The sequence below is a fragment of the Microtus ochrogaster genome, chromosome 4 (assembly GCF_000317375.1).
Source record: "Microtus ochrogaster isolate Prairie Vole_2 chromosome 4, MicOch1.0, whole genome shotgun sequence".
NCBI classification, from domain to species: Eukaryota; Metazoa; Chordata; class Mammalia; order Rodentia; family Cricetidae; genus Microtus; species Microtus ochrogaster.
Window position 1 is genome coordinate 78,641,776 of NC_022011.1, and position 11,747 is coordinate 78,653,522.

An 11,747-nucleotide genomic window follows, 5' to 3' on the forward strand; every position below is an offset into this window, starting at 1 on the left:
GTCTGTGATACACGACTACTTGTCTGTAATGAGCAAGGCTTGTCTGTGATACACGACTACTTGTCTGTAATGAGCAAGGCTTGTCTGTGATACACAACTATGCCTCTAAAAGGAGCAAGGCTTGTCTGTGACACACAACTACCTGTCTGTGATTTGCATCACTGCAATTGCACTTTTAGTGACTCTGGGTTCCACTCTTGGAGCCAGAGGTATTTCGAAGTCCCAGGATTAAAAAGGAAGAAAGAGATTTAAAGAGTTGTATCAGTACAGGGCAGTAACGTAAGAACATGAAGGAAACATTTGCTTCCGTTGGCGTGATTAATCTTTCTAGGTAAGCTTTTCCCTGCTGATAATCTTTTAAACAGCCCACACAACTTGTTCTGCAGCTAAAAGGAAGCTCATGCAAAATTCACTACCTTGGCCTGGTTCAGACCGGAGCTAGCCGGATGTTCCCCTCGTGAGAGGTCAGCACAACCTAAGAGTGCTGGGAACTAGCCCAGCTGTCCTCACCACCAGCAAGGCCTTCTGAGCTGTGCTTGGCTCCCTTTCCTTTGGTGACAGTGCCTACAGCTCGCGGGCAAGAGCAATTCTTGCTCTTCCTCTCCCCTTGTTCTACTCTGTCTTCTCTCTCCACGGACTCTGTCTTCCTCTGACAACAACCAGGGGCCAAGGCAAGGTAACCTTTTCACATCCACAAGCACAGTTTCGTCAGGATTCAAAGCGGGTCCTTAGGTCCCGAACTGGGTCCCACATACCTTTTGGAAGGGTCTTTCTGAAGACACAGTGAAAGCAACTTTCGGAAGGACTTGCCGTATTTTTTCATCATTTCTTTATCCTCTACCCCGGTTTCCAAAGTGGGCGGGTCATTTTGCAAAGTCAACATTAGCACCTGCAGCCAAAGGAAAGGTGGAGAAGGTCTCTGTTGGATATGAGCAGCAATGGAATTTTTAGTTTTTTCTTTCACAAAAGGATCAAAGTCCTTCTTTGACTGGGGTACCAACATGCTTTTCCCATAATTAATGCTCCTAAACTTGACTCCTGAAAGGATCCATTTGTCTTTGCAAATCTGTCCACACCCTCCTGAAGCTTGGTGATTCTCATGGGCAGGACTTAGGAAATTTGCTCTGTGTGTTAAGAATGGTCTCTCAAAGCCACAGGGAAAGAATTTTCTGGGAAGTGGCTCTCACGGGACCTCCAGGAACACTTGCTGCAGAGCAGGCTGGTTGGGAAAGAGTGGTAGTCGGGAGAGAAAAGGACATTCAAGTGTGCAGGCCATTCCTAAGTACAGAACCCGCTGTACTCAGGGCTCCTGCAACACATTAGCCACCCTAAAAATAAAACGTGATTTTCTCTTAAAGAGAAAACAAAATGAGAAAACTGCCAAAGGGGCCTGGTAAAAATTGAAAGAACAAGAGACTGACGGTCACAATGTAATTCTGAGTTACAAAAAAGTTACAATCATATCAAAAGCCCGTGCTACGTGGCAGGGGACAAAACAAGCCACGGTTTCCAGTCAAAAGGAAATAATTCAACTCTCTCACGCCGAGGGAATTATTTACGGCCAAAGCAGGCAGGGTGAGTGCAGAGCACGTTAGTGCCCTACAGAATGAATAAACCCCCTTAGTGCACAAACCAGCCCTCATTTATGCAGATTCTATACATGTCAAGACTCCTTTCAGACATGTGAACAGATGAACGATAAACGTCACTGCTGTCTGCGGAGGACGACAGCCAAGAGGAGAATGTGGGTTACTGTGAACTCCGGAAAAAAGGCCTGCTGGACTTCAGGCTGGGATTAACAAGGGCCTCTTAGATTCAGGTGGAAAAAATAAGTGGAGACAGGGAGATGGAGAGATACAAATAGTAAAAAATAAAAATTAAAAAATGGATAAAAGACAAAATTCTCTGAGTTTCTCTAGTATTTTTTCCATAAAAATCTCTTCTATGACTTAAACTTCAGTTTCAAACTTTCTGTTAAAAATGACCATAGAGATGAAGAGATGTGCATGTATGCACTAAGTATATCATTGGCGTCTTTACTCTAGTAAACATTTCTACAGAAACAGAGCAGGGCAGGGGTGTAGCTCAGCAGCACTGTCTGCTCAGAAGAACTGAAGTCCTGGGCACAATCGACAAAAATAATTTTAAAGGAAAAATCAGAAATTAACATCACTAAAACATCAGCAGAGATTATTAGTGGCTGGTGAAGTCGTGGGTGACTATTCTTCCTTGCTATTCTTATTTGTACTTCCAAGTTTTCTCCAATAAGAAAGTACATTTGGGAGGCAGGGGATGGAAAATAACCAGGTGTCAAACCAAAACCTTACATTTCCTAAGCATGTGCTCTACCCCTAAGCTCAACCCTTTGCCCACTGTCTCAGCCAGCATCACCAGGGAACCTTATTGTCATCCTATTCTAATCCTTTTAAACTTTCCAAAAATTAAAATATGAAAAATAAAAGAAGCATAGACTAGAGCTTTGGTAAAAAAAAATGTCTTCATCCTTTCTGGCGAACAATTTACTGCAGCCTTAAAAGAAAACCTGGTGGAGAGGATTAAAAATGCTGTGACCATTTCAGAGGTTGAGCAAATCGAAGAACAACAAAAACTTGAAAATAGTCCCCAAAGTATATGTTGCTTCCAAACACTGTGACTCATTCATCTCCGATGAGGCACAACAACACACGCTGTGAGCAGGCTGAAAATGATATAGACTGTCTTTATTTAAGGAGAAAGAGAAAAGCAGCCTGCGATCCATCTGCAAATATCACAGCCCTCTGATACATTCTCAGCTTCTGCGAGAGACCTGAGACTGTCCCGCTCTTTCGGAGGCAGAGCCGTGAATCTGCCCAGCTCTGCACGGAGTCACAAAGCAGGGCACTGTGCTACCTCTGCTAATTCGGGGCATGAGAACATGAGTCAGCCTTCCATTTGGCTGCCTTCCTCCACTAACTCCCACAAGTCTAAGAGGAAAATAAGCATGTTCAGGAGAACCAGAGCACCCATCGGAGTTCCAACCCGACCAGTCACCCCGGCAGCCATTACTTTCATTGGAGGGTATTTGTGGTAGGGCGCTGCTCCGGTTGCCAACTCAATGGCAGTTATTCCAAAGCTCCACATGTCGGCCTTGAAGTCGTAGCCTCTCACCTGAGGGAAAAGATAAAGGACATTCACAAGGGCATCCCGGGCAGGCTCGTCACACGTCACTACAATCAAGGTGCAGGATACAGTCTACTGCCATGATTGAAATGTCACAGCCACAGTACATCAGACATGTGGTATGTTGCTCATTAGACATACACTATGTAGATATATCAATGTGATGTATTACATTACAACGACAATCAAGGAAGGTAACATTTTTTTTTTTACCTGCTCCATGACTTCAGGTGCCATCCAACATGGGGTACCAACAAATGTTTTTCTGACTTTATTCCGTGTCACGTCACCACCCGTTGCTAAGAATGCACTTACCCCAAAATCTGGAAAGAGAAAAAGAATTCAACTTTATTTTATGCTCTTCCTGGTTTATAAATTCGGATCGCAACCCCACCTCCCCCTGGGGGGCTTTAGGATGGTGACGAATAGCTGCGAACAGTCGTGGATCTTTCTCAGAAGTCAGCCAGCTGTAACGTTTTCCACTAGAAAGGCACCAAAAGTCACTATTATTTTTAAAAAATACCATACCATTGAAAGCATAAACATATTTCATCCAAAGCCCTGAATATAAAATGTCTTGTCTTTCGTCTAATTTTTTTTCTTAATCACTAACCAGAATACAACTTAAGCAAATAAGAGGAGAATGCAGTGTAGTTATTTTTATACTTTTGTTGTGATTTTCTAGCCCATTTAATTCTAAGTTACCAATGTTTTAAAAGTTAGGTTTTTAAAGAAAAAAAAAGGGGAGGGGAATCCATTCCATATCGCCATGTCCTAGACTAACAGTATATAGTAATATCTTGGCCAAAATCCTAAAAGCAAAGCCACAGACCAGGTACACAAATCCCACAGCAGGCCTGGCGTTGTCCTTCTGCCACCACCACACAAAGGAAAGACTGAGTTGGCAAAAACCGGGTTTCTCAAAGTTTGCTTCCAGGATGGTTTGCATTGAGTGCATACTGAATGGTACGTGGAATTCAACTAATCTCTTACTTTATTTCCTTTATTATTGCATGTGTACGAGAACGCATGTGTCTGTGACGTTCATGGATGTATATGCACGTGAGGGTATCGACGTAGGCATGATGTACTTGTGGAGGTCAGAGGACGATCTTCCGGAGTTGGTTCTCTCCTTGTACCATATTGAAGAGTCTCTTGCTGTTTCTGCAGTGCTGCTCGCTACAGCCTAGCCAGCTCACCAACTTGCCGGCATTTCTCCACCTCCCACCTCGCCACTGGAGCACTGGACTCCCTGGTGCCCTCTATAGTATCGAGCTCCCCTACATGAGTTCAGGGCATCAAACTCAGATCCTTCAGGCTTGTGTGGTCAGCACTTTTACCCACTGAGCCATCTCACTCGCCAAAAACATAATCCTCTTCCTAATACTCATTTTATGTTAGAAATTTGGTATGTGAGATTAATTTGCTTTACTGTACATGCATATAGACGAATAATTTCTGTAGTGGACAGTGAACAGTTGCTGCTTATTAATGCGAAAATCCTCATCTATATTTTTGCATACAGAGTGAGAGTAGCTTATAAGTTAAAAAACCAACTACTCTAGACTACAATATTTCTTGGTGACAGCCACATCAAGTGTCCCTGGAGAGTGAAGTGGTGGACACAAAGGTGAGGTGCAGCGATATGTGCTTTTAACCCCAACATTTGGGAGGCAGAGGCCACCCAGGGCTATACAGTCAGTCCAAGGCCAGCCAGGACTACACAGTAAGGACCTAGTCTGAGAACCAAGGGAGGTAGCCAACACACAGCACAATGCGGGATTCTGTGCAGGATGATTGTTACAACACAGCCCTGACAGAATTCTCTTTCTTCGCTGGACCCCTTGGTTGACTGTTAGCATCCAAGTAATTATAAGGAACGTCCTCAAGCACAAACCTACACTGAAAGCATGTGGAGGTTTGCTTTAGATCGGCACAGGTGTGATTTAGTAGCCCTGGAACCAGTCCCATAGTTGGGAATATATGCTGACTTTATTTATAGTTAGACATATTCAGTTCCCAACAGGACACTGGTCACAAGTAAACAAAAGGAAAATGGGAAGACGGCGGCTTTGCTCCAGCTGCTACTTGCATGTTAATATTGAACAAACGTTTTATTTAAAAGTGCCACACAATTTAATCTGCATGCATGGATTCGACTCTACAAGACCTGGGTTGACTGCACTGCAGTAGCTCCCGGAGGAGGCAGGGAGCTGTCAAATGCCTACTACCCATGGCTGCAGGATGTGACTATCCTCACGCTTTTAAAAACATACATCTTAACTTAATTTGTACTTCCCAAATGAAGTTCAAAAAAGAAATCAACACTCTATGTTGATTAACATGATATTGCAATATGATAACACTAAATAAATATATATTGTCTATAAATAATGATGTGGATAAAGGCTGCTTTGAGGAAAAATTCGGCTCTCACACTGAAGGCATTTAAAGATAGTGAACTATCGCTATTACCTTTCGGCTCCTCAAAATTCTACCTGCTTACAAGATATACTAAAAGCTGGGGACTAGCTGAGAAAGATACATGGTAGCAACTAAACAAAAACACCGGCAGGGCCTCCTCCATCGTCCCCCATGAGCTACATGAGTCACGCACTTATATTCACAGCCTCGGCTCAGAACACCTACTTTAAAGTCAAGAACAGATGGCTAAATGTCTTTAGAGCTCGGGGAAAAAATTCCAGAAGCAGAAAACACCGATGCTAACATCCACTCACCACCACAACTGCAGAACAGCTACATTTTGCTTCTATGTACGGCTAATCGGTACACAGAACATTTATCTGTTCTGAGGAACAGAGCCTTTGGCAAAAGTACATAGTGTACTCATACAAACAGGAAAACCAGTATACTCTGTTCTGTTTAGACAGTATACATGTGACGGTGTGTACAATGGGGGTGGGGGCAGTGCTGGGGGGACGGGGGGGGACCCAAGAAAGTGAAAAGCCAGGTTGTCCTAGGGGCAAGAACTCGGACCAGACACTCTTGGGGTAGAAATCACATACATCTTTCTGTAAACAAAGCATCAAACGCTACACACGAATTCAGCCAGCCCTCTGTTATGCCTCTGCAGGGTATGGGTAAAAGTGACTGTAAGGAAAAAGGCAGAACGAATTGTCATCTTAGTAACGAGACACTCCAAAATCTTTTGAATCCATCCGCTCCTTTCTTTCCCCACACCCAGGCCCTCCGTTTAATCCACCATTGCTTCTTGCCAAGAGTCCATTGCAGCCTCCTGAATCCCCATCTCCTGCTCTCCATCCCCCACCCAAGACCCAGGCTCAAGCAAAGAAAGAGGCTTCTCTATGCCACAGGTCCAAGGCCTCCTGAAAAGCCTAAGAGACCCTTTGAAGTCAAACCCCTTTGGCCTAATCTGTCACTACCAAACCCTTCCTCTCCCGCACCATCGCACCACCGGTCACTGCTCCCAGAGCCAACCAGGACCTCCTGGCTCCTGATCTCAGCAGCTTCTAGCATTTCCAGTGCTGCCTCTCCATATGATGCTTGCTGTCCACATACAGGGTTCCCTCCACAGACCGGTCTACTGCAGGCAGAAATAGCAAAGGGCAGTCTATGAGTCCTTGGTGACAGAGGCATCCCTAGCTAGCATCTTGGTCCTTGGCAATTCCTTTGATCAAGCCTGCCTATTCTGTCAAGTGTATTTTGTGTCACTTCGATCATCATCCAAGATGGATAAAGAAACGGAAAGGCCTTGAAGAGAATCCGTAGCTATCTGACTTTGAGAATATCACGCACTACGAGACACAGAAGGTAGATGTCATGGTATACAAGACTAGCTCCTCAGTGTGTGACGCAGAAGCTTCCTGGTCCTCTGTTTTCTTACCAGGTTTCTCACTGGGACTAGTTTTCTGTCGTTTTCATTTTAAAACTATATCCTACTGCCCCTCCCTGTATATTAGTTTTCTTTAGGGTAACTGACAACTTACTGAGCTCACCTTTTCACAAATAACGTTAAGTGGGCCATGGGGACGGGTCAGCACTGCATCCTTCAGTAGCAGACATGAAATATGAGTGAGAAAGATGTGCTTATGGATAGGAAGGTATTACCATCCCAGGAGGATAAGGCATGAAATAATACGCAACAGCAGCACCTGTGAAACCAAAGGTTAGTATGTCTCCGTGGGAGAACACAAGAGCTGTAACTGTCACCGTGGATGATATCTAAAATGGGCCCTGGACCTGGCCTTGGACGCAAGGTGAGGAGCTGGACAAGGAAGCTAACGAGAAACCAATCCCAGACAAAGGCACAACATGGGCAAAGCACTAGCTGGGAGCCAAGATGAAAAACTGTCTGACAGCTCCAAGGGTGGAAAACTCAAGTATTTACGGGGGTCTCGAGAAAACTGAAAGGAGGGCAGGTCCTGAGAGCCACAATCCCTGAGATGAAGGACGCTTGGTGCTCAGCTTTGGGGCTAGGACGGCTGAGCCCTACAGGGAGTCCTGGCCACACTCTCAGCGACCTCCTACCCAGGTCTTAAGCCAGCTTCTGCCACTCAGCAGGAGGAGAGAGGAAACAGACCTGCAGCTGCTCAGTTCCCAGCTTCCCGGAGAAAACAAACATCAGCGTCTTTAAGCAGAGGCTTCTCTGTTGTGTTTTATTATTGGCAACAAATACACATTTTAGAAAAGAAAGAAAAAACAACGGGAAGAGCAGTCTGGTCTTTTTGTAGCCTGCAAAACTAGTCTGCCAGCTATACTGTGACAGTGTCTAAAATCCACACTATGGTGTGATAGACTCCTTGCAATCCCGCAGCCCAAGGAATCAGCTGGCCACCTAGTGAAGGCCTAGGAGGGGTCTTGGGAGCCCCTGGTGACCAGAGGCCACTCCAAACATTCCTATTCTCTCTGTCTAAGTTTAGAAAAGCATGTGCCAGGTCAAAGGACAGGGATGTATGATCAGGATGAACAGTGAGCCGTCCGGAAACCTGGTGGAGGCAGGAAAACAGCTTCTAATGGTGGTAACGGAGGGTTTCTCTGAAAAAGAATTTGAAAGCTTTTTTTCACCTTGCATGAAAAACAAAATCTCAGGCCCAAATTTAGACTCATACTCTGGTATTCCTGTGTAGATTTGGCTTACCGCTGCCAAATATAAGGACAAAAGAGACCTGCCTGTGTTTGGTTAGAGAAAACCAGAATTAACATTTGTTGGTTCAGAGCTTTCTAGAGATTATTCACAATGTATAAGACAAACATTAAACTTTCAGTGTCCTGGAGATGCTAGCTGAAGGGAGGGAGGTGTCCTCACAGCCTTGAAGGAGGACAGTTCTTGAGAGGCCTTAGCTACCAGCGTCTTTGTTAACCCGAGGCCAAGGTTTTGTAAAGCCAAAAAGCTGAGTGACAAGGTTGAAGGGTTCAAGTGCAGTGTCTGGGCATCAAGGGAGGCAACTTGCAGGTGGTCCAGTTAGCAATGGGGAACAAGGGGGATGCCTCTAGAGAAGAAATACTGAAAAGTCCCATGCAAAGTTGCTCAGGCAGCAGGGCAGGCAGTAGCTGTAACCCCGTAGTGCAATCAACAGGACCGCTCTGTGAAAGGAAACTATGACAGTTAGTGGACGCTAACAAAGAGGAGGAAGGAATGAAAAGATTCAAGACTTGCCAACAAACACAGTGGCAGAGGGTCTGAATAAAATCATAGTCCTTCTGAAAGAGAGCTACTTGGCCCCGACAAAATTCAAAATGGAATATGGTAGGGATTAATATTTTGCGTGTCTTTTTTAACAATTAATTTTAATTTTATTTATTTATTATGTACATAATATTCCACCTGAACGCATGCCTGAGGTCCAAAAGAAAGCACCAGATCTCATCATAGATGTGGTTGCTGGGAATTGAACTCAGAACCTCTGGAAAAGCAGCCAGTGCTTTTAACCTCTGAACCATCTCTCCAGCCCCTATGCTGTGTGTATTAAACTTTTCCACAATGAAGATCAAGTTGTGATTCAATAACTTGAAAAACATAGTTTGAGGCTCTCTTGTCAATACTAAATATTAAAATCATATCAGCAAAAACAATCTCTTTATAATTTAATTTGAATCCTGGGGGGAAGAGGTGTTTGATTGATTGGTTGGCTGGTTAGGGTCCCCCACCCCGCTTCTCCCAAACTCTAAACTTAAACATACTTCTAAATACCTAGTAACCTCCTCAACCCTACAAGTATCAGGCTTCCCTGAGCCCCATAGGTTCCTTAAAATGACAGTCCTCCACCAAGTATTTAAAGGACATTGAGGCTTAATTTATTACTATGCAAACTACATAGCAATTGATATAAACAAATGCTAAATTTCCTCAGTTCTGTTAGGCGCCAACTATAGAATGTTTTTTTTGTAAAAGAAAAAACAACATAGCTTACGTTTCTTGAGTTGTTTATACCAGGGTTCATGGCAGTGTATCCTGAGGTGTTTGTCAGTACTGGGGGACCCCATTGCTACTCCATACCCGATAGGGTAAAAGCACTGGGCCGAGACACCATGGGCTTGCAGAGCTGTGCTTCAGACACACTTGACCTTCCGGGGAGACCAGATGTGAGGAACTACTCCAAAGCGTGACCTTTGCATGAGCCAGAAACCATGACTGAAAGCAGCACACGAGACTTTGCTGCCCTTTATCCCCAGTTCTTGGAGACGGAAGAAAAAGCAAGACAGGGAGAGCCATAGCTTCCACAATTACAGCATCTTTTTTAAGTGCGGTCCAGCCGACTTATCGCATGAAGACTATTCTTCCTAAAGTATAGTTCTGATTCTGGCCAACCCCCTCCCCGACCGGTGCCCCACACTTGGCTCTGAAGATCGAGGAAGCGCCTCCCAGGCCAGAAGTCAGCATGTCTGTGGAGCTACCTGGCTTCCTGTATTACTGCTTCCCAATGTCAGCTTACCCAGTTGTCAGAAAAGCCAGCCAAGTTCCATTAGCTTCTTTAGCTGAACAAGTAACCATTTCTGTGTTACTTTTATAATGAGTGATTAAACCTGGTCTTTGTCCACCAGCTTACTTTTGCTTATCAATTAAATCACAACAACTTCTCTCTTTCCTGGAGCCTTGCCATCATCAAAATGTCATCAGGCCTCGGGGCACTGACAGCCAAGTCAAAGTGGAAACCCAAAGGCCACAGCCTCCTTCCTGTCAGCTGGAAAACCTGCGGCTGAAGAGCAGAGGAGAGTTTGGGACAGCTTCCTCGAAGGAGGTAGAAGGGACACTTTTAGTGTCTAAGTGAGTAGCATACCTCTGGGTTCCAGAAACCTGCTCAGCAGAAGGCAGCACCGCTCACTCGGGGCCAGGAGCAGAACTCAAGGCTAAGGGAATAGAGCCAAGATGTGGCAAGACCCGGGACAGCAGCCACCTATACTTACAGGGCTGGTTTCCTTCTAGAAAGGATACCCCCCATTCTTAGGACAATTTCCCCTCTATTGTGACAATGGCTTTTCAGCATGCCCACTCCACAAGCCTACCTGACTGGGGAGTTTAGAATATACTAGGTTCTTGACACCACTCATCCTGAGGCACACACTGCTGAGCGACCACCCTACCCCAACCTGGACTGTCTGCATGCATCTAAGTAGATCGAAAGCAACAAGTGATGGGTTCCTCTGTGCCAGTGACTGGCCTGAGCCTGTTAGACCCGAGGGGAGATTTGAGGGGAGTGTAGTGCAAATTCTGGTGGGAAAGTCTGCACCTAAACAGACTCGTTCGCTTTTGAAACTCCTCTTCCTTTGCAAGACGCAACGCAGGGAGTTAACAGCAGCCCAGGAAGATGGGTAAATTCCAGCACACAGCAGACACAGAGAGGAAATAGGAAAGTGTCACGACCTTCATGATGCCCTGCAGCAACTGTGAATTGGTGTGCCCAAGATTCCTGGCTATGGGAGAGAGTCAAATGCATTCAATACTTAATCTCCCACTAGATGACAGTTCTATGGTTTGCACCCAGAGACTTAACTCTTACAGTCTACTGTCTTCCTCCAACCCAACCACATGCCCATTGTACTTACTGACTGCCAAGGGTTAACCATTACATCCAAGACCAAAGTTGCTTCAATTCCCCAAAGGATTTGGTAAAAATCAGCAAGAAAATAGTTTTAGTACGGTGCAATTTTTGCTTATACAACAGCTCCAATATTAGTAGAGCTTTTAATGCCAGGGGCATAAATCAAAAGGAGTAATTGCAGAAGTGTCTCAAGAGGGATGAAGCAAGACTGGAAGCAAAGTCGAACTTCTGGCTGCTCTTTGGAGCAATAATTCCACAACCTTGACCAGTACTATGCATTTCTAGGAAACAGAAAAAAATTCTAGTCTCGACCCTCAGAGTGCAGTCCACAAGCTGAAATGAGCAACGTCACCAGTGAGCATCTCAGAGAAGCAGGGTCGCAGGTCCTAGGCCAGAACCACTGGACAGAACCTGCACTACAGCAAGATGCTCAACTACTCTGACTCAATGCACACCCAAGTTGAACTTTGCTAGCCAATCACTGTGCTGGACATCCTCAAGGCACAGCAAGTCCACAGCCAATCACTGTGCTGGACATCCTCACTGCACAGCAGCTCCACAGCCAAT

General features: G+C 45.1%; 1 protein-coding gene across 1 annotated transcript in view; it reads right to left on the reverse strand.

Moving 5' to 3' along the window:
* Stk39 (serine/threonine kinase 39) overlaps positions 1-11,747 on the reverse strand; it is a 256,775-nt gene that overhangs the window by 148,652 nt on the left and 96,376 nt on the right. Inside the window, exons 6-8 of the mRNA XM_005346510.2 lie at positions 3,373-3,482; positions 3,046-3,147; positions 756-889 (exon numbers count right to left, since the gene is read on the reverse strand). Of these exons, the coding sequence (XP_005346567.1) occupies positions 756-889; positions 3,046-3,147; positions 3,373-3,482 (346 nt within the window). The remainder of the gene's footprint in view (positions 1-755; positions 890-3,045; positions 3,148-3,372; positions 3,483-11,747) is intronic.